General features: G+C 40.9%; 1 protein-coding gene across 1 annotated transcript in view; it reads left to right on the top strand.

Moving 5' to 3' along the window:
* Positions 1–24,164, top strand: part of LOC124603116 (histone demethylase UTY) — a 215,403-nt gene extending 191,239 nt beyond the window's left edge. The window contains exons 19-21 of the mRNA XM_047136372.1: positions 10,755–10,881; positions 11,157–11,327; positions 19,664–24,164. Of these exons, the coding sequence (XP_046992328.1) occupies positions 10,755–10,881; positions 11,157–11,327; positions 19,664–19,699 (334 nt within the window). The 3' untranslated portion in view covers positions 19,700–24,164. The remainder of the gene's footprint in view (positions 1–10,754; positions 10,882–11,156; positions 11,328–19,663) is intronic.
* The last annotated feature ends 360 nt before the right edge of the window (positions 24,165–24,524 follow it).

Genomic DNA, 24,524 nt, shown 5'->3' with positions numbered 1-24,524 from the left:
CTGACTCAGAGATCAGGGGCTTTTAACTTAATCACAAACCAGAAATCTCATTTAATTTATCCTAAAATATTTACTCCATTATTTGATCTTCATCGAGATAGAAAATTGCTATGAGTCACACATTTTGATGAATAATTTATTTCAGTATAACTGTTTTCAGACAGGCCCATTCTCACATAGCAGTGAGGATTTCTTGTAGTTTCACATTTATATCCTACAATATAATAGAATATTTGTAGTTTACAAAAGCTTTTACATTTTAAACAAGATGTATACATTTTACTGACTAGATGAAAAGTTTTACTTCACACACTACAACATAGAGGCCTGCTTAATTAACACATTGACATGTATCTATGTGGTTGACTAAGGGCAACGTGGCAGACGCATATGTTGACATCTGACTTCGTTGGCTATAGAATACTGTATTGTGGTCTTCACTGTATAATGCAAATATTCATATCCTTTCCCCAGATCTCGAATGTACCTATACATTTAATTTGTAAAACTAGTGGCAATGAACACCCCAGTCATTTTCATTTTTCCCCCTTTTTCTTGACTCATTAATAAAGCTAAATTATGGCAGTAATATACTCTCTCTATCAACAGAAATTACAGGAGATAGATGAATTATTGTAGGACATTGTTTTAAAGTTAAGTAACAGAATGTTCCTACAAATTTTCATCCACCTATAATTTTGTTTTAACAGAGAAATTATGCATACTATCGTAACTGAGCTTTGTTAGTTAGTCAACAAGAAATACTAAATATTATGTTGCCAAACAGAGGAAAAATACTGGGCCGTACATTGCCATTAGTTCTAAAAAATTAAATCTTTAGGTTAGAGTTCTACTCATCACATAGAGGACACACTGACCTGAGCACAGTCAAATTTAAGAGCAGACTGAAAAATAGACTGTTGGATATTTTTTAGCTATTGGCCAGATCCTTTACGAGGACCAGGGGTAGAGGGGGAGGGATAGCAGTGTAGGGCTTCAAGAAGGTGGTGTATTGCAACATGTGGAAATGTGCAGTGACATGGCAGGGATAGAAATATTCTTCCCACTCCTCTCACAATGGTATTATGTCAACCACTCAACATATGCAATACCTTTGTATGTCCCTGTTTAACCCCTGCTTTGGTATCTTTGCTGATCACATTCAACGCCTCCCCCCAATCCCTTGCCACATGGTCCATATCACTGTAAAGGAGCTAGATGCAAGAACTGTACCATACATGTTCCCATTACCACCTACTCCAGGCCTGTCACATCCATGTACTCTACCAATTTAACTGCAACACTGTGTGCCACTCTACGTGAGCATGTCCACTAATCAGCTGTCTGTTAGCAAACTGTGCCAAGAGACAGCTGGCCTTTACATTTGCTGAGCATGCTGCACAGCACAGTGTGCTTGTCTTAGTGAATCAAACAATGGAAAATCCAGGACAGAATGTAACAATATTATGAAAAGGATAATTGCTATACGCCTTATATGGGAGTTGCTGAGCCACAGATACGCACAACAAAAAGACTGTCAGAAAGTGAGTTTTCAGCCAACAAGGTCTTTGTCAGAAAACAGCACACACACACACACACACACACACACACACACACACACACACACACACGCAAACGTGACTCACACAAACATGACCACAGTCTCTGGCTGCTGAGGCCAGACTGAGAGCAGCAGCCCATGATGGGGGTTAAGGAAGAGGCTGGAGCAGGGATGGGAAGGGATGGCAGGGGACAGGTAGGGGATGGTAAAATGTTGCTTGTGAGTAATGTGACGTCACTGAGAGAATCTCTACTCTCGGAGATCAACACCTTCAGCCTGTTACCCACAACCTATTCTTTTATAGAAAAGATACCAACCATTTCCGTCTCCGACTCGTTGCAGTTCCTGTACTCTTCGCAGTTCCTGTTCCTTTGCCACATGGTGCCCTGATTGTCACTATTGATGCCACCTCACTTTACACTAACATCCCTAATGCCCATGTCCTCACTGCTACTGAATACTACCTTTCCCAATGCCCAACGGATTCCAAATCTATAACCTTGTTCCTAGTCGCCATGACCAACCATATCCTCGCCCACAATTACTTGTCCTTTGAAAGCATTACCTACAAACAAATCCGGGGTACAGCAGTGGGCACCTGCATGGCACCATTTTATGCCAACCTATTCATGGATCATCTAGAGAATCCTTCCTAAACACTCAGAATCCCAAACCTCGCATCTGGTTATGATTCACTGATGACATCTACATGTGATATGGATCAAAGGTGAGGACATCCTATCCACATTCATCCAGAACCTCAATGCTTCTCCCCCATTTGCTTCACCTGACCCAACTCAACCCCACAAACCATCTTCCTCGGCGTTGACCTCCACCTCAAAGATGGCTACATCATTACCTGCGTCCATATCAAATCTACCAACCATCAGCAATACCTCCACTTCAACAGCTGCCACCAATTTCATACTAATACGTCCCCCATCCATACAGCCTAGCCACCCAAGGCCGTCGCATCTGCAATGATGAGCAGTCCCTCTTGAAATATACTGAGGGTCTGACAGAGGCCTTTACAGACCATAAATACTCTCCCAACATTGTACAAAGACAGATCTCCCGTGCCTTGTCTCTCCAGTCTCCCACCACCTTCCATAGTCCCACCGTCCGGTCACAGAGGAGCATTCTCCTCGTGTCTCAGTACCACGCAGGATTGGAGCAAAATCACATTCTGCACCAGGCTTTTGACTAGAAATGAGAAATGTCCTACCCATGTCCTTCCCACCTCTCCAACAGTGGCATACTGCCACTCACCAGCCTGCACAATATCTTCATGTATCTCTACACATCCCCTGCTTCCAACCCTTTGCCTCATGGCTCACCGTCCTGTAATAGATTAGATGAAAGACCTGTACCATACATCCTCCAACCACTACCTACTCCACTCTGGTCACAAGCATCACCTATTCCGTCAGAGGCAGGGCTACCTGTGGAATCAGTTATGTGATGTACAAGCTAAGCTGCAACCACTATGCTGTGTTCTATGTGGGAATGACGGCTAAGAAGCTGTCTGTCCGCATAGATGGCCACCAGCAAACTGTGGCCAAGAAACAGCTGGACCATCCCATTGGTGATCATGCAGCTCAACATGACATTCTTCATTTCAGTGACTGCTTTACAGGCTGTGCCACATTGACCCTTCCCACTAGCACCAGATTTTCTGAATTTCACAGGTGGGAACTCTCCCTGCAACCTCATAACATTCCTGGCCTCAGCCTTCATTATCCATTGCCCTTACCCATCCAGCCCCTTCCCTGTTCCCATTCCAGCACTACACAGCCCTCAGTTCCACCAATGCACCCACTGTCTTTTTACTTCTCCCCTTTTCCGCTATCCCCACCCCACTGTTAGCCTCTGTCTAATCTCCTGACTGCGGCTAGCTGCCCTACCCTCTCTCCACCACACCTTATCCCTGTATGCTCCCACAAGCAGCACTTAATGTCCCCCTGCCATACTCTGCTATCCTTCCCCCTCCTCTCCCCAGCCTCCTCCTTACCTCCCACCAACCAGTTGCTTCCCCCATCATGCTCTGCTGCTCGTAGTCTGGCCACGGCAGCCAGGGACTGTGGTTTGTGTGTGTGTGTGTGTGTGTGTGTGTGTGTGTGTGTGTGTGTGTTTTGTCTATTTTCAATGAAGTCGTTGTTCAGTAGAACGAAAAACCAGTCCAAGTTGCAAATTTTTACCTTTGTGTTCATCTGATAACTAATATCGTGCAGAGACCCATTTTCAAATCATCATAGCAAACTTTAAAATGGCATTTCCAAATATGTCAAACATGTGCAATGAACATTTACAGTGTGTACTTTTGCGTATGCACTCTAAATGTTCATTGTAAATTTTTGACATCTTCGGATATGCCATTTTAGACCTTGCCCGGAACTAGTCGTTGAATGAATAAAAAAATTTAAAAAAAAATTTGCAACGTGGACTAGTTTTCTGTTCTATTGATTAACAGAAATTGCTGACCCAAACTACCCTCACATGCTGGAAGTTCGGAAGGCCTTGTTGGCTGAAAGTTCACATTCTGACAGTCTTTCTGTTGTGCCTATTTGGAACTCGGCATTTCTGCTGTATGGTGAGTAGCAACTACCCTTTTCATAATTTTGTGACTTAAGTGAATGCATTACAGCCCGTACCATTTGGATCCATCCCACCAACACCAGCTTTTCTGAACTGCACATGTGGGAACACTCAGTAAAACACATACTTTCTTCTCATAGCCCCTCTGACCCATCCTACACTAATGCCTAGTGAATTTGTGGGTAGGGACATGTTATTTATTATAACTGTTTTCAGTGCTGCTTTGAACTGAAAGCGGGTTGGGTTAGGGTTTGCAACACCAATCTGCCTCACACAATAACAAAACATTCTCCAGCAGGTCTTGACTGAAAGCCCTCATGCTTCAATAATTAAAGCCAATTGTTTTCATCAGTTCCAAAAGAACATCAGTGATCTTATTATAGTTTGCCACAAACTTAAAATTTTTGTCCTATCTCTCCCTGTTCCTAACTCCAACTTTCCACTTTTTCATTTCCTATAATGCATTATACCATATTTCAATATGTGGTGACTAGAGAAATGGCAAACTGATAAGAGGTGCCATCTTGTGGATAATAATGGAAGCTGTTTAGTGAATCGAACAAGCACTATACCTTTTCAACAAATTCTGCAGTGTATATTGCTTCTGCAGGTAAAATATTAAATGCTACATAGTTCTCAATAACTGCAGCCACTTGTGACTAAGCTTGGCTGCAGCTGCCTTAACTTACATTTTTAGTAAAAGAATCCTTAATATCAAAATGATTCCTCTGCAGTTTTGGCATGATACCCAAATTGTATTTTATTTATTTGGAGTACATTTATAGTATTCTTTAATAGTTGTGGGACATCATAAATCACTGCAAATAAGTTCATCACTGACTAAAAAGCGAAATGAACTGAATTCAGTAAATTTCTCATTGTGCAGTTCCTTCAGTGCTCTCTGCTTGGTTGAAGCCTGGTCACAAACTGTGCAAACTATCATCAGCTCTGTTTCTCGCAGTTGCCTTGTGACATAGATAATGAGGACTTCTATAAAGTAGTACTTGAAGCAGAGTTCTGATGAAGTTATGTGTGGCAACCTGCTTCCAGTGTTTATGTATGCCTCTGACCACAAATATTAATGTGTAGTTTGCATACAGATTTTACCTTCCTAAAGTCCTACATCCAGAAAACCTGAAATTAGTTGCTTCTTTGCGTCATAATACAACTCTCTCTCCCTCCAAAGACATATTATCGAACAAAGCACAATATTTATCATTGTTGTTCACTGCTTCTACTTCTGCTTGTGTTACATTCATTACTGCAGGATTCCAGCCCAGCTCAAAATGTACAGCAGATCATGGGAGTTTTAGATGCCTGGCAGAAGAAAGGGGAAATTGAACTGACAAATATTTGTATAGCCAAGGGCTTTGCTTGTGTAAGGACAGAGCAAATACCCTGCTCTCAGATGTCCATCACCTAGCATTTTCTGATTGGTCAATGTATGTTAATTGCATGTCTGTGAAATTTAAATAGTTTTATATGAAGGAGAAAGTACTGCTGTCACTTAAATCTGTAAATGTTTTTAATTCATATTTCCCATTATGTAGCTTTGCTTTAAGTTTTGATATCCTTGTTAAAGTATTCACATGAATCTTGTACATTTTTTAATTTTATGGGACTAAAGTCTGCTTTTGAAACCTCCCTTACCCAAAACCCCACTTTCGTCATTAAAAGATGTTTTGGATAAGAATGTGTGCTCACCACCTGTAGATTCATTTTGAGAGGAAACAAAAAATTTAAAAAGTGTATCACTCAAAGAATTACTCTGTTCAGCAAACTAGTGCTTGATAATTCATTAACAGCAGTTTCACTTCCGGTATTAACAGCTGTATAATGAACACTTGCCACTGCACATGTTGTGCTTGGTAGTACATTAACACCAATTTCACCTAGTCCACTTCTGAAATTAGTACCTACATAAAGAACATCTGTCGGACATTTTCGAAACACATGCATGTTCAGGATACATCTGGTTTATGAATAAAGTCTTTTTTGGAAAAATGTTCCTCACAAACAAAAATAGTAGCATAGTTCACATCAGGTGACAGCTCACAAACATATTTTTTTTCCAATTTAGAAGCAACTCTTGAGGTTGTCTGGGAAACCTGTAGAAGTGTTTGTTATTAACTTTCTCTGTTGAAGCTGTGCGATATCCAGATGAACAGCCCAAGAATTAGTGGGAGTGTTTCTGTGTCAGCTTTTGTGTTGAAGACTCTAAAAATACAAATTCTTGATTACATTCACTAGAACAACTTTTAAATCACATCACACCTATTTACATAAACAAACAAACACCACGCAGCTTAATTTGTGATAGAAGGTAATACATTTCATTTATATGTAGTTAAAATTCTGTAAGCTAAATATCTTATTTCAGTTTTGAATGAGGACTTTTTTTCAGCAGGAGTTTTCTCCTGTTCCATGCTGAAAGTTACGTAATTTAAGTGTAAAAATCCTGTTTTAGCAAAGATATAATCAAATATAATTTGCAGTATACAGATATGAAATGAGAAATCTTGAATTGAGAAATACTGTAAAAACAGCCAAAACTGCAGACTACACTACAGAATGACACAATAAAACCAGCCATTTTGTACAGATCTCATTGGACAGTTGTGTAGGCTTCCAGCAGCCACTTGCTTGATGACACCATTTACCCTCTACTGCCTGTAGTGTCTGGAAGAAACTAATCAACATATTTCCAGTTTTTTCATTTAGCTGTCACACCCATGGGCAGCATACAGCATCTTCCTCCACCCTACCCTACTGTTCCTCCCCTCTCTGCCCCATAGTTCTTCTAGACCCCCCCCCCCCTCCCACCATCTACCCAACAGTTCTTCTGGACCCTCACCACCCACACCATCCGAGATCACTACTCACAGTGTCCAGAGATGACACTGGCAGAGAGGGAGAGAGAGAGAGAGAGAGAGAGAGAGAGAGAGAGAGAGAGAGAGAGTTTTGATTGGATGAAGAAATTTCATCAGATAGCAAAAATAACCAGCAATCTGCTTTCAAATGCAGCTATCTGCTGCTCAGTGCCTCCTCTATGCAATGAGTAGCAATCAGTACTACTCACAATGGTATTCCAGTGTGGATTTTCCATTATTAATCTTAACAGAGTTGGGCAAAGAATAAGAATATTCACATTATAAAGAAAACAACATAATATTTGTAGACATATTTCATCACTGTGCCATTGTGTTCTTTGGTACAGCCAACCAAGTCGCTAAGATGATGTATGCAGGTGTAAACATAGCAGAATTGAACACATTTGTCTGTCTGCCACATTGCCCTGAGTCTAACTCATGGTTCAGTATGTCACACATCAGTGAAGCAGATCTTCATATTGTAATGTATAAAATAAAACTTATATACTGAGAAGTAAAATATGCAGACCTTGCATATAGTGAAAAGCTTTTTTAAATGATAAAATCACAGATATTCTGTTATATTGCAGGACATAAATTTGAAATTTGTACAATAAATCCTTGTTGTCATCTGACAGTGGGCATAGGCCCAAAACTAGTTATTGTGAAATAAATTATTTATTAAAAAAATGTGACGGGTTACATTTTTCTTCTTCAGTGATATTTCCAAAAATGCCTTCATATTGTGTAGCCATACTGGATAAAATCATATCTGATTTTCCAGTAACATGTTCCCAGCACAATATTTTCTCTCCCAAATTTTCCTTTAAAGCATATCTACTTGCAAGATGCAGTGGGAAATCCCATAATGTAGCAAAAGTAGTCTATATGTATATTATTTTAAATGATTTCCTTCCGTAAACAGAGATATTATGAAGAACGGTGATAGTAGACTATGTGTTCAAAAGTATCTGGACACCCCCAAAAACATATTTTTTTTTCATATTGGATGCATTGTGCTGCCACCTACTGCCAGGTACTCCATATCAACGACCTCAGTAGTCATTAGACATCATGAGAGAGTAAAATGGGGCACTCTGCAGAACTCATTGACTTTGGACGTGGTCAGGTGATTGGGTGTCACCTGTGTCATACATCTGTACACAAGATTTCCACACTCCTAAACATCCCTAGGTCCACTGTTTCCGATGTGATAGTGAAGTGGAAACATGAAGGGACATGTACAGTACAAAAGCGTACAGGCCGACCTTGTCTGTTGACTGACAGAGACTGTCGACAGTGGAAGAGGGTCGTAATGTGTAATAGACAGACATCTTTCCAGACCATCAGACAGGAATTCCATACTGCATCAGGATCCACTGCAAGTACTGTGGGAGGTGAGAAAACTTGGATTTCATGGTCGAGCGGCTGCTCATAAGCCACACATCATGCCGGTAAATGCCAAACGATGCCTCGCTTGGTGTAAGGAGCGTAAACAATAGATGATTGGACAGTGTAAAAATGTTGTGTGGAGTGACCAATCACAGTACACAATGTGATGATGCGATGGCAAGGTGTGGATAAGTCGAATGCCCGGCGAACATCATCTGCCAGCGTGTGTAGTGCCAACAGTAAAATTCAGAGGTGGTAGTGCCACGGTGTGGTCATGTTTTCCAAGGAGGGGTCTTGCACCCCTTGTTGTTTTGCATCGCAGTATCACAGCACAGGCCTACACTGATGTTTTAAGAACCTTCTTGCTTCCCACTGTGGAAGAGCAATTCGGGGATAGTGGTTGCATCTTTCAATATGATCGAGCATCTGTTCATAATGCACGGCCTGTGGCAGAGTGTTTACACAACATTAACATCCCCGTAATGGACTGGCCTGCACAGAGTCCTGACCTGAATTCTACAGAACATCTTTGGGATGTTTTGGAATGCCGACTTCGTGCCAGGCCTCACTGAGTCAATACCTCTCCTCAGTGCAGTGGGCTACCATTCCACAAGAAACCTTCAAACACCTAAGTGGAGTGAGAGTGAGAGTGAGAGTGGAACCTGTCATCAAGGCTAAGGGAGGGCCAACACTGTATTGACTTCTAGCAGTACCGATGGAGGGTGCCATGAACTTGTAAGTCATTTTCAGGCAGGTGTCTGGATACTTTTGATCACACGGTGTATGAGGTTAGTGGAACTGTAGTTTTACATATTTGTCGAATTATGCTGTCATTCCTTTGAATCAAACCAGTGTCTAGGAGCAACTGAACAAAAACTGTCAATGCTGTCCATTGCTATCAGCTCTAAACAGAAACAATTGATATTTTTTGCCATTGTTTCATTATTATTGTTCACTGCACTCTGTTGTTCCCTGTCATCAATGTTATTGCCTTTCCGATAATTGCTTTCTATTGAGTGCCAACAAGTAGCATTTAGTTCAGTTTTTTGTCCATGTTTATGAATCAGTGTTTTCTTTATGATGAACTTTGCATCTGGATCAGTATGCTGAAGTGCTCAGTGACATGGTAATGAAAGAAATCACTTGACTGGGAAAAAAGTGATCCTCAAGATAAATCCAGTGTGATATACTGTGTCTGCAAGAATAATTCATTTTATGAAACTGTTAATCATACAGATTAAAAGAAAATTAATGAATTTTTACAAATATTTCTTGCCAAAAAGTAGTTCAACAAGTGACAGTATGTGCTTGAAAACACAAAACAATTAAAAAATGTATCTTACATGCATCCTATTCACCACTTCATTTACCAAAACATAATTGTCAGTGATGGATGCAAATCAGTAGGAAGAGAGAGACAGAGACGCTTCAGTAAACACAAAAGTAATTGTTTATTTATTTAAACAAAAATTTATGATTTACTGCCAGTTATTAAACTTTTAAAACCAACCAAAAACTCATATTTATTGCCAGAAGTACGAAAAAAGTCATATTTAGGTAAATAAATACATAAATTTTGAAAATGCTTCATTTTTGAAAATGTATCTCCTTGAAATCGTATACGTTGTGGTTAATGTATAATCAAAAATGCTATAAAAGTATGTAAATGAAATTACCCAAACACAGAGACTGAGTGAAAACATCCATATAACTGCCATAACTGTCAGAATCTTGTGTTTGTCATTTATCACATATTGAATGAAACCACTCGGACATGGAGGCTGAGTGAAAACATTCATATAGCTAACATGGCTGCAGAGACTAGTTTCATTCTGTTGTTTCATTTGACTGAAAAAACTTATTGAATGTAAAACAACAATTGATTGTCCAGTCACTAAGAATGTAAGATATTTAATGATGCACTTAATATATGCTGTATATCACATTGAGAATTGTATTTGAAGAGCTAATTTTTAATGCAGCTAATATTAAAGTTAGGATGTTTCTAGTTCAAGTCACTGTCTGTCATTTACTACCCTAGTAGGCACTAAAGGATAAATCCATCAAAATATTATAGAGAGTAGAAACAGATCATGATACAAAATCCTCATCCCTTTGACCATTCTGTATCAAATGTAGAAGCATGGAAATCAGTAGCAAGAATTTGTGGAAAATATAGGAAATGTCAAGTGCTTCATAGTGAACACAGTGTTCTTCACCAGTGGTCAAAGAAGTGGAAAGACATGGAATATTTTCTTTGTTTTCACACTATCTGAAATCCATGTAACATTTTGTTATACCTTATAAATATGAGTGATATTTTTGTTTGTTTGCAGAAATTGTTTGCTAAGGACATTACGCCAATGTGCTATGATATTAGAATTTGTGAAGTCAAAAGGTGTAGAAGTGAGATTCCATGGTCGAGGAAAGAATGAAGCATCTCATTACTGTGGACAGTGTGAGGTAAGATAAGTATTAAAACTATATGCAAACTGTGCCTGCAAAACAGTAAAAAGACAGTTTGGTTGTTTGTTTCAGAGACAGCTTATTTGTAGAATGAGTTGTTTGTAACTAATTTGCAGTAATTAGATGTAGGGTGCAATATTCACTTGCAAAATTAGCAGCACATATGAAATACTAGATTTGTTTACTGTTCTATGAATAGTATCAAAAGACGGTGTCTGCACAGTGTTCCTCCCAAATGAGAAATATTTTGATTGAAATAATCTGTGTTTCAGATTGAAGTTTTCAACATCCTCTTCATCAGAGAACAAGAAAAAAGGCATGTTGTTCATTGTATGGACTGTGCCAGAAAGCAGGCACCAAGTTTGGAAGGGTTTGTGTGTCTCGAAGAATATAGCATGGAAGAACTAATGGAAGTGTTCGATCATTTCACATTACATGATCCAGTAAGTCAATTCTTCAGGGTTGTAAATATTATTTCAAAATAGATGTGCTGAAGAGCAGTGGATGGGTTACATTGCACCTTCTTTTTTCCTTTGTTATCTGTGACTGGAGCAATACTTAAGTTGGGAGAATTGTATTTCAGAGAATGAGGGATTTCAATCCCTGTATGACCTTTCATATTCAGTTTACAGTAGTTTTTCTTAGCTGATAAAAATTAGTCCCAGAACTGTTCCTTTCAAGAACGCAATCAATTTCCTTCCCATTCTTGTTTTATTCAAGTTTCTGTCCCATCTTTAACATTATGATTGGTGTGATGATAAATCCTAATTTTCATTCTTCTGCTTGATCTTCAGCCATTTTCTCTTGACACATATAGCCTCCAACAGCTTCTGGTTTTTCTGTTCTGTCACTGATTAACGGTGCAGAAAAGTTCTTGTAGAATGTAAATACTTTTGTATGAAATGAGCCTAGTCACCAAAAAATGGAAGTGTTCTGTAGTCGGTAGGAATGCACAAAAGAAAGAAAACTTGCTGCCTTTCACAGCTGTCCTTTGATAAGCTAGAGTAAAACAAAAACACACACACACACACACACACACACACACACACACACACACACACACACACACACACAGACAGACACAGCTCTGCCCTTAAAAGGGGCTGGATGGACTAACAGTGCCAATGTTTTTTTTTCTTGGCAGGTGGACTGGTTGTTGGTGGGAGTAGCGTTGGGTGGGCTGGGTGGAGGAGGAGGGAGGCAGGGAGAGGGAATGGGGATGGGTCACTAGCAGCTTGGTGGAAGGCAGTCAGTTTGCTGGCTAGGAGTGCAGGACGGAGGGTGGCAGGAATATGGGCTAGGCATGTCATGCATGATTGTAGGGACCAGTGGGGTGTGTCACGCGCCGAAAATGATGTGGGGATGTGAAAAGGGAGGGGGTAACAGGCCAGAGTAAGGGGAAACTGTTAGGTGGAGGTAGCAGAAACAGTGGGTTACCCGAGATGGGAGCAGAGGGTGTGTTACAAAAGTAACTCCCATCTGCATAGTACAGAGAAGCTGATGGTGCAGGGAAGGATCCAAATGGTGCGGGTTGTGATGTAGCCATTGGAACTCAGCATGTTGTGCTCAGCTGCATATTGTGTCACCAGATGGTCAACTTTGTGCGTGGGAAAAGTTTGGCAGTGGCCAAACATCCTAGTGGATAGCTGCTTGATAGTCTTGCTGACATAAAAAGCTGTAGACTGTTTGCAGCAGAGTTGGTATATGATGTGGCTACTTTCACAGGTGGCCCATCCTCTGATGAGGTAGGATATGCCTGTGTTGGGACTTGAGTAGGATTGGGTCATGTCGTGCACCTTAGTCTGCCACAGGGATATAATCACTGCAGAAAGGGTTTGAGAATGGGTGGGCGTAGGTATGGACTCGGATGTTGTGTAGGTTGGATGGGCTTGGAACACCACTTAACGAGGGGTAGGAGGAATCTTAGGTAGAATGTTGCTCATTTCAGAGCAGGATGAGAGATAATCAGAGTCCTGGTGAAGGATATGGTCCAGTCCAGGATGATATTGGATGACAAGGGGTGTAGCTGAATCTTGAGGGGGGGGGGGGGTTGTGAGGATATGACATGCAAAATCTGTTTGTGAACTAGGTTCTAGGTTTGGTGGGTACCGCCTGCCTGTGAAGGCTGTCATGAGGCCTTCAGCGTACTGGGTAGGGGACTCAGGTAAGTTGTCCACAAGGCTGTATGAGAGGAATATTTGGTGTGGAAAGGATGACAGGTGTAGCTGAATCTTGAGGGGGCGGGGGGGGGGGGGGGGTTGTGAGGATATGACATGCAAAATCTGTTTGTGAACTAGGTTCTAGGTTTGGTGGGTACCGCCTGCCTGTGAAGGCTGTCATGAGGCCTTCAGCGTACTGGGTAGGGGACTCAGGTAAGTTGTCCACAAGGCTGTATGAGAGGAATATTTGGTGTGGAAAGGATGACAGATGTCTAAATGCAGGTACTATTTGTGTTAGTTGTTTTAATGTGGACAGAGGTGTGAGCAGAGCCATCGGAGACATGGAGATCATTGTGCAGGGGATGTGGTGCAATGAATAGACCAGGTGAAATGGATGGGATAGAAGGTGCTGAGGTTGTGAAGGAATGTGGGTAGGGCATCTTAGCCCTGAGCCCAGATCATGAAGATATCGTCAATGATCCTGAAGCAGGCTGGGTGTTGGGAGTTTTGAACTGACTGCCTCTCTCTGAGCCACTAGCCACCCACTTGCAGTCCATCACCCTGCCTCTCTCTCTCTCTCTCTCTCTCGCTCTCTCTCTCTCTCTCTCTCTCTCTCTCTCTCTCTTTCTCTCTCTTTCTCTTTCTCTACCTTCCTCCCTCCTCCTTGCCTCTCTTCTCCTTTCCCTTTTTGCCTCAAAATACACATCATTCCAGTGGGTATTGAATTTTTGTGTGAATGAACAAACAATATGGGTCTACGTTATTCTGGTGATATATGTGTTAAGATACTAACTATACTGCTATGACAAAACAACTGAGTAACCTCAACTCTTCCTTCCCTTCCACTTCATCTGGTCCTTCTCTACCCAGTGTGCCACCTTCTTGGGTGTTGACCTCCATCTCAGCCTCAATCTATGTGACCAAAAGTATCCAGACGCCTGGCTGAGAGTGACTTACAAGTTCGTGGCACACTCCATCGGTAATGCTGGAATTCAATATGGTGTTGGCCCACCCTTAGCGATGATGACAGCTTCCACTCTCACAGGCCTATGTTCAATCAGGTGCTGGAAGGTTTCTTGGTTGAGTGGCAGCCCATTCTTCATGGAGAAGTGTACTGAGGCAAGGTATCGATGTTGGTCGGTGAGGCGTGGCACAAAGTCGGCATTCCAAAACATCCCAAAGGTGTTCTGTAGGATTCAGGTCAGGACTCTCTGCAGGCTAGTCCATTAAAGGGATGTTATTGTAACCACTCCGCCACAGGCTGCTCAATCCTGTTGAAAGATGCAATCGCCATCCCCGAATTGCTCTTCAACTGTGGGAAGCAAGAAGATGCTTAAAACATCAAATTAGGTCTGTGCTATAATAGTGCCTCGCAAAACAACAAGGGCTGCAAGCCCCCTTCTTGAAAAACACGACCACACCATAACACCACCACCACCTCCGAATTATACTGTTGGCACTACACACACTGGCAAATTATGTTCACCGGGCATTCGCCATACCCACACCCTGCCATCGGATCGCCACATTGTGTACTGTGATTCAACACTCCACACGAAGTTTTTCCACTGTTTAGTCGTCTAATGTTTATGCTCGTTATACCAAGCGAGGCATTGTTTCGCATTTACCGGGGTGATGTGTTGCTTATGAGCAGCCTCTTCACCATGAAATCCAAGTTTTCACACCTCCTGCCTAACTGTCATAGTACTTGCAGTGGATCCTGATGCAGTTTGGAATTCCTGTGTAATAATCTGGATAGATGTCTGCCTATTACACATTACAACCCTCTTCAACTGTCAGCAGTCTCTGTCAGTCAACAGATGAGGTCAGCCTGTACACTTTTGTGCTGTACATGTCTTTTTACATTTTCACTTCACTATCACATTGGAAACAGTGGACCTAGGGATGTTTAGGTGTGTGGAAATCTCACGTACAGACGTATGACACAAGTGACACCCAATCACCTGACCATGTTCAAAGTCCATGTGTTCCACGGAGCGCCCAGTTCTGCTCTCTCATGATGTCTAATGACTACTGAGGTCGCTAATTTGCAGTACCTCACAGTAGGTGGCAGCACAATGCACCTAATATGAAAAACATATGTTTTTGCAAATGTACGGGTACTTTTGATCACATAGTGTTTATTAACCTACTGCCCCACACCCTCCAACTAACAGTTTCCATTTCTCTGTCTTATCATCTCCTTCCTATTCTCATCTCCCACACTCTTTGTTTGCCACCCTCTGCCATTGCACCCGCCCATCTTTCCCTTTCCCCTTCCGTGCTAATCTCCTTCATTCCCCCTCTTTGTCCATTGCTCCCTCCTTCCCCCCTCTCTGTCTATCTTCTGAGTGACTCCCCCCCCCCTCTTTCTCTCTCCCTCCCTCCCTCCCTCCCCCCCCCCCCCCAAATCTCCCTCTCTCCATTCACATCCACCCCCCTACCCCCTATGGGTCCAGGGGTTAGAATAGGCCAAGGTATTCTTGCCTATCGTAAGAGGCGACTAAAAGGAGTCTCACACGTTTCGGCCTTTATGTGATCGTCCCTTGTAGGGTCTGACCTCCATTTTTCAAAATTTTCCCGAAGAGTGAGCCAATTGGAGCAGGATGCCTTATATGGTGCAAAGTGTCCATCATGCGCCGAGACCTCTCACATCCTTCGTCGACGTGGATCCACACTTCCGCTCATTCTCCAGCTGTTGGGCAAGGTCACCCTCCTGGGCTCGTTTTCCTCCGTCCTCTGTGCAGTATCGCTTTCTCCGCTGTCGACGATAATGGACTTCTCAGCTCATTTGTGCCTGATATCCAGCATGGGAGCCAGTCCATTGTGGTGGGGCCACCATGTACCCTGTTGGTTGTAGCCCCCTGACCACACAGGTCATGCCTGCACCGTTACTTCCCCATGTATGCCGAGGAGTAGTTGCCTGTCGCCCTGGGGCATTGGGTCTCCTGGCAATGGCCATCCTGCCAGGTGGCCTTTGCTGTGGCTGAGTGGCGCCCATGGGGAGAGTCCCTGGTCGGAGTGGGTGGCATCAGGGTGGATGACCCACCATAAAGTGTAGTACATCATCTCTTGCTGGTGGTCAAACACCAACATTCTCTAAGCAGTCAAGGTCTAACTTCAATGCTAAGAAATATGACCCCAAATCATTCCCCCCCTCCGCCTCCCTTCCTGGCCACACTATGGGAGGAACGCCAGGCTAAGGATGGCAGCGAAGCTTATTCAACCCGGTACCTTGTATGTACAAGAGTTGATGGGGAATCTTTCTTGTCAATGAAACCTCAGGTTTCCTTTGGAGCATTTAGAGAACAAGTTTGGGGGGATGGGGGGCTTGTCCAAAATGCGGTCAGGGTTGGTCTTGATCAAACCAGCATCCTCTGCCCAGTCACAGGCACTACTCACGTGTGACAAGCTGGGAGATGTTTCTGTTTCCATCACGCCCCGTAAGAGGTTAAATATGGTCCAGGTTATCATGTTTTACATGGACCTTATTCTGCAGTCGGACGATGAGGTGCATGCCAATTTACAGGGTGAGGTGTCCATTTCGTCTGGTGCCTTCACCGGGGTCGAGGGATAATCAGGTTGCCACCAGTGCCATTGTCTGGGCCTTTGAGGGTGACACATTACCCCAGAACGTAAAGGTGATGGTCTACCGCTGTGATGTAAAGCCATATATTCCTCTCCCAGTGCAGTGCTTTCAGTGCTGGAAGTTCGGCCATATGTCTTCCCGCTGTACTTCCAGCATCACCTGTCAGGATTGTGGACGCCCTTCACATCCCAATATTTCCTGTGCCCTGCCTCCCATCTGTGTCAGCTGTGGAGAGCACCATTCGCCTTGCTCGCCAGACTGCCAGGATTCTCCAGAAGAAAGAAAAACAATGGAATAAAAGACCCTGGACTGACTGACCTACACTGAGGCTAAGAGAAAATATGAGAGGCTACATCCTGTGCATATGACGTCAACCTAGGCTGCCGCTATGACAACGGTTCTACCATCTTCCATTCTGCCGCATACAGTTAGCTCTCAGAGCCGTCAGACTCCACCTGCCCCATTGATGGTGGTGGGCACTTCCCTCCCTGTTGCTCCTGCACAACCTACTTCAGGAAACCCCCCCCCGCCCCCAACCATCGGGGGTGTCAGTTCCCACTCAGCCGGAGAAGCGTAAGCCTTCTTCAGCTCCTCTTGCCAGGAAGGAATCCCTTGGGTCACTCCCTTCCCATGTTCCTATCAGTGGTAAAGTCGACACCCGCCAGTGGCCGAAGCAACCATGGGTAGTCGGTCGTAGGGCTTCATGGTCCTCCTCAGTCACTGAGACAGAATCAGTGAAGCCCTCGCAGTCAGAAAAACCTAAGGAGCAGCGACAGAAACCAAAAAAGAAAAAGTCCACCAAGAAGCAAGGCACTGCGGTGGCACCCACACCACCACTACCCACAAGCTGTGTGTCTGACGATGAGGTGGAGATTCTGGTGTCCACTGAGGACCTAGATCTCACTGTGTTCTCGGACACAATGGATGTTGATCGCACAGACACTCATCTGTTGGCAGCATTGAGTGTTTCATGTCTTCCAAGTCTCACAATCACGTAATCTTCCAGTGGAATTGCGGCGGTTTTTTCCACCACCTGGCTGAGCTACAGCAACTGTTAAGCTTTACACCTGCTTTCTGCATTGCCCTCCAGGAAACATAGTTCCAGGTATTGCAGACCTCTACCTTCTGTGGCTATAAGGGATATTACAGGAACTGTAGTGACTATAATAGAGTGTCAGGTGGAGTTTGTGTCTATGTCCTGAACTTACTATGTAGTGAACCCGTGCCCGTTCAAACCTCTCTTGAAGGATAAGGACGACACAGGAAATACCTGTCTACACCTCCAGATGTTGCAGCACACCTGAACATATTGACTGCACTGATTGATCAACTCCGTAAACCTTTCCTATTTTTGGGAGATTTTAACGCGCATAACCCCTTGTGGGGTGCCACTGTGCTTACTGGCCGAGGTAGGGAGGTGGAAAATTTGCTATCACAACTCGACCTCTGCCTCTTAAATACAGGTGCCCCCACACATTTCAGTGTGGCACACATGGCACATATTTGGCTATTGATTTCTCGGTTTGCAGTCCTGGCCTCCTCCCATCTATCCACTGGAGAGCACATGACAACCTGTGTGGTAGTGCCCGCTTCCCCATCTTCCTGTCACTCCCCCAATCCAAGGACTGTAGCAAGTATTTCACCTGGTGACCTTTTTGCTACTTCATTATAGTAACAGCTTTCTTAAGAGATAAATAACAGATTTATTTGCAGATTAAGAAGCCTCTTTTTTTTACACGTTTCCATTCTGTTGCACTTAATTATAAATTTGAAGCTTACAAACACAGGACCATGTAACATGTTCTGCCTCTGTTGATTGTTTGAAATATCCTGGACAAAGTCCTAAATTGTAACATAGCTCGTTGATTCTTTTTTACACTATTCAGTGTGACATAATGCTTTTGGAAGTAATTAATTATTAAGAATAAGACAGATCAAACAATGAAAACTCCAGGTAGGAGTATTAACGATGTAGGGAAAGACAGAGTGCTACTTACCGTAAAAAAGACACATCTAGTTGCAGACAGTCGTGATTAAACGACACTCACATGTAGCTTTCAGCCCTAGCCTTTGTCAGTACACACACACACACACACACACACACACACACACACACACACACACGCGCGCGCGCGCGAGACTGCCAACTCCAGTATCTGGGGCCAGAATGGATTCCAGCCCGAGATGCTGGAGTCGTCAGTCTCGTGTGTGTGTGTGTGTGTGTGTGTGTGTGTGTGTGTGTGTGTGTGTGTGTGTTTACTGATGAAGGCTGTGACTGGAGGCTGTATCTGAGTGTCTTTAAATTGTGCCTGTCTGCAACTTGATGTGTCTTCTTTACAGTAAGTAGCGACCTGTTTTTTCCTTAATTATTAAGAAAAAAGACAGTTGTTATAAAACATAAAATTTAAAATGTAACTGTTTTATATCATTCCTAACTTGCCAGACTATTTAGCATAATATCAATTGTATTTTCCCCAATTCTTTAGTTTCACTATTGATAGGGGGGCATTATCTGATGATATTATGCAAGTATTCACAGTTTTATGTATATTCTCATTTAGTTTAAAAATATAGAATGTAAAGTAGATATGGTCCACGCATATTTAGATCAATTTACAAACAGTGACAGTGTTCCATAATCATTATACATAATCCTTACAGTCTCTAAGAGTGTCAGTAGCACTTCGCTACCTAAAGTACTCTTATCAGTATACTCATACAATAAAAGAAATTTCATTTAGGTAACAAACTACCTGTAACCCACAATAGTACCTGCTGGACTAGTGCACCTGAAGTAAAAAGTGTACTGGTGCTAAGGCAGCAAGGTATCCAGAAGAGCTTCTGTGACGTTTGAAAAGTAAGAGTGATGTACTGCAGAAAAGATTAAAATCAATAAGGCCAATAGCTCATAAAAGTCTGTGTGGCAGTTGTTGATCCCTGTCCCTCTCCCTCCACAACTTTTTAATTATATGCACTTTGTGATATAATATGTTAATTAGGTGTGTAACACAAACAATTTTTGTTTTTTCAGAAAAGCCCATCAAATCAATTGAGCCTACCATCATGATGACTACAAATGCTAGCATTAGCAAGTAGGTAATGGTCTGCTGCAGCAAGCTTGGAACAATGAGCTTAAGCTGCAAAATTTGTGTTGAATCCTCACTATGCATGATCTCCATTACTGGGGAGTGGAAGATATATTTCTACAAGTGAAACATTTCACATTATATATAAAGCCTTTTTTTATGAAAAGAGTGAAATGCAGAATTCAGAGTTATATTTTAATACAAATATAAAGTAATTTTACGAAGACTCACAACTGTAGATCAAGACAAAAAGGAAATAAAGTGATGTGCTGCATAGACTGACCTCATGTTGAAAGAAAGGCAGTAGGATATGTACTAGTGACAATCTGCCTGCTGCATGTTTATGTGCATCTTGTAAATAGGGGAAGTAATTTGTGGATGTACATCGAAACATTTCTATGAATGTCAAACGGGTGATCTCATGTTTTATCCTCATGTTTTGAACAGTGGATAAATATATTTGTACAGTTTCTATTTATTAGGACATTGTGGAATGTGAAAAACCTGAGTATCAGGTCACAAGCAATTCAAGTGTAAATAAATAACGAGAACGTTACTTGAAGCAATTATGAGAATTGCTTATTTAGGAAGACAGTATAACACCTGCCTAAGAAGTTACAGGGCAATTGATACTAAATTTTTGACAGTGTATTAATGTCCAACAAATTTAGTGCTGCAATCAACAGTTATGTGATGAGCTTCTTAAAAATTAAGAGACTATGTAAAGCTGTAATTTGATAACAAAATATGAAAGTGAAAAATATTTTATGGTAGTTTCTGGAGTTAAAGTCACAGGGCATTAATTATTACACAATTTTGTGTATTGGATCATTGGTAATGATCTACTTTCTTCCTTTTAAGACACGTGTTGACTCAAGCGATGCAATATTTGAATTGTGATTTTGTGATAAGACTGACTTTCACTGCCAAAAGGAAGTAAGAATTTCGTTTTTGGATTAATGGTGTGCTGTTGAAAGAATCTGAAGTAATGTGTAATTACTTTGCAGTTACCACGCATTTGTTTATATGCACAGGATTTGTTGTATAGTATTCAGATTTAAAAGAACTAGCTATCACTGCCAGTAGCTTATTTGCATAAACTGCATAGTGCTTGTTAAACTTTTAGAAATCTATTTAACACACAAAACCAACTTGACCTTTATTTGTGGCATATATAGGATGTTCTATTTTATATGAGAATGGTATGTTTTGTTTGTTTCTGTAGACTGAGTTTAGGATTCATGTAAATAATTTATGATAAGTAATAACAATATTAAAAATGAAAATGGAACATCCATTGCAGTTCGACAAACAGTATGTGAAATGAAAAAATGTATTAGATCTTTTACTCTGAAGCTTGTAGTGGCTCGTTCATTTTCTAATGTAAATCATCCTTTGAGGTAATTTATTTAAGAATTGACATGATTATCTTATTCTCCAGAGTTTAATTACATATTTTAATAATTGTTGTGTATTTTACTATGTTAATATTTTCCTAGAGATCTTTATCCTCTGTGAAAGAGTTGTCTAAATGTAATTTTTATTTCTTTACACTTCTGGTGACTATTTGGTTAATGTATTTTGAGTCACAACTGTTAAAATATTCCATTACAGCTCTAGCCACAGTTACGGTAAACTTCAGAATGTCTTGCAGGCTGTGAATATTTTGTCAGTAGATGATAAAGTAAAATCAATTTTTGACAGTTATGATATAGAAATGTAATAATCCTAAGTTATTTGGTTTTTAACACATGCCCTTATAGTGTTGACTCTTATGTTTGTATCTTGAGTGTGTTCTTTTGGTTCAGTATTGGAATGGATCACAGCTAATAATTTTAATTAAAAGAAGCATATGATGTGGAAAAGAGGTATATGTAAAGACACACATACACAAACTATATTCACTTTTTTGTTGCCAAGCCACTGAAACAGATGTCGTGGTATATCACAGATGTGCAAGGCACTTTGTTTATACATATATTCATAGATATATATACCTATACATATATCTGTCATTCTTTTTATGGTAATAATTTGCCTCTACGTGTGGCAGTGTATAAGCTTTTTGTTCTTATTTCTGTAATCATTTGATGTGCTGATTTTATTGTTTACAATATGATTAAATTTGTCAAAACCTGTGCATATTGTAGGTTTTGTACTGGCTCTGGTATTCTTAAAAAATTTTGAAAGATAAAAAAGAAAAAGGAAAAAGTAGCTTTTGTATTTATAGGGAGAACAAATCCCTACAATGGGTGTATTATTGTTACTGAATTTTGTGTGCATTTAAAAAAATTTTTATTGTGAAAAATGTGTTAACATTGTCAGTGAACAATACTGCACAGTACATTATAAATTGTGGCATAAATAAGTGAGAAGGTTGGACATGCCAGTCTGCATCCGTAATGTGTTCCTTGTATCTGTTGTGTCACGTCATAAAAATTGTAAAAATGAGTTAGCTAATCAATAGATGCCAAGATCTCTTTAAAAATCATAAGTCAACAAAACCTATTAGAGTATACTTGTTGACTTCGTGTATGAGAATAATATATTTACATGGGTTAATGAATGTAGGGCATGAAGACGTATATTGCTTGTTTTTTAGGAATTGATGAGAAAATTTCAGCAAGTTCACTCATGGGGCACCACATATTTTTCACCCTCAACAGCATTCATTGGTTAAAAAGCCAGAGGTAATAAAGTAAAAATCTTGTAATGCCATTTCCTCTCTGGTTAACATTGAGCTTAATACTGTGTGTCTCCTTCCTTTTAACTCTGTAATGTGTTACGAGCTGCAATAAGAGTTATAATGATTCTCACAAAAATAGGTGGGTCAAGGTCATCTCACCATCTTACAGCAATGCCAGTTAGTGGTATTTTCAAATGTTAGTGATATTTCTGAAAAAAATGCTATACATCTCTTATTTTTAATCCAAAATAGTTTTTGTCTCGTGTCACCTACTAACAAGATATTCCAGTCACGGCAGTATACAAGTACTTGCATATTACTGCCAGGATTCTTGATGTGATGGCTTCCCGTAAAAATATTCCCTACCACCTGTAGGGATTACATTTGCAGCTCTTCCCCACCCAAAACACCAATATTCACTATACAAAAGTGCCTGTAGATATTTTTGGGCCACCATTTTCCTTGAAGTGGTGCCAGACATATTTCTTCCTATGGGTTTGCGAAAACCAAGTTTCATTCAGATAAGGCTTGTTGTCCTCTGTATGCAATAAATGCATAGTTCACAAAAATGTATTTCCCAAGGTAGCAATATCCCTTTGTTCCATAAGAAATTTTTGTTCGTCCTCACATTTTCTGGTCATAAAACCAATGTCATTTAGAAGGGGAAGAATGAACGTTCCCAAGCCCTTATACTCAATTTTGTATTAGTCGTGGACTTCATTAGACCTAGGATACTATCCTCTATTGTAGTATTCTAACACATTCCAACAGCATACTTTTTTTTTATTAAAATCATCCATTCGAGTAAATCTATTTTCCAGTTTATATCCCTTATGTGGTGAATGGAAGAAAACATTCACACCTACAGCCTCTGAGGAAGTTAATCACTAACATGTTGCACTGTTCTTTCTGTGACTCCACAAGCTTTTGCTGTCAACTTTTGTACTTGGGCAAAGTAGTGTTCATTCTGGCTCCCTCATCACAAGCAAGTTAATTGAATAACTTTAATTAAACATTACATATTTAGTTCATTTTCTAATGTACATTCAGTCCCGGCATACACTAAGAATATATGGACTACCAACTAATCTATGCATAGAATGTTACTCTTTATAACTGTCTGTAAAGCAGAATAAGTTCACAAAAAAGCAAAACCAAATATACGGAAGTAGCGAATTGTGACGACTGACCTGCTGGCACCTGTCGTGGCAACACTACAGTGTCAGGGTCAAAGTGGGGGGAGACGTAAGGAGCAACCTTGAGCAGCCTACTTTTTTGACAGAAACTTTAAAAATTCAAGCCAATTATTATTCTGTTTTGTAAGAGACTATTGGGCTGTTCAGCATTACTTGAGAGTTATTTTTGCAGCAACAACTGCAGGATGTTACATAAACTATTATTTTATTGTAACCATGAGAGCCTTGTTAGAGATAATTACCATAGCTTGGGAAGGAGCTGAGTTTTATTGTAATATAAAAAGTAACAACAGTTGTTGCCAAAAATAATTGTACTGAAAATCAAAGCCATCTACATAATTTGAATTTGTAACTGAGGTTTGAAAAGCTTTTCCCCCCTTCAGTTAAAGTATACTTTATTTCACATATGGACATGTGTAATTACGTATTATTTCCCTAACAATACTATGAAAAAGATAGTTGCTACTCACCATACAGAAGGCATGCTGAGTCACAGATAGGCACCATAAAAAGACTGTCAGAAAATGAGCTTTCGGCCAACAAGCCTTCATTAGGAGGGGGAAAAAATAAAAAAACCACACACACACACACACACACACACACACACACACACACACACACACACACAAAAACACAACTCGCATACACATGACAGCAGTATCTGGCTGCTGAGGTTGGTGGTCCGTTTGTTGTGCCTATCTGCAACTCAGCATCTCTGCTGTATGATGAGTAGCAACTATCGTTTTCGTAATATTGTTACATTCCATACTGGATTTTCCATGGTGGGACATTACTTCTCTAGGTACTTTAAGCTTGTGTTCTCCTCATAGACAGTGGTATTAAGAGAGAGAAGCTTTTCTGCACCAGAAGCCATCACTTTTAAAGATACTTCACTGATAAAAAAAAATGTTTGCCTTCCTACAT

Source organism: Schistocerca americana, chromosome 1 (assembly GCF_021461395.2).
Source record: "Schistocerca americana isolate TAMUIC-IGC-003095 chromosome 1, iqSchAmer2.1, whole genome shotgun sequence".
NCBI lineage: Eukaryota > Metazoa > Arthropoda > Insecta > Orthoptera > Acrididae > Schistocerca > Schistocerca americana.
This window is presented reverse-complemented; position numbering and strand designations above follow the sequence as displayed.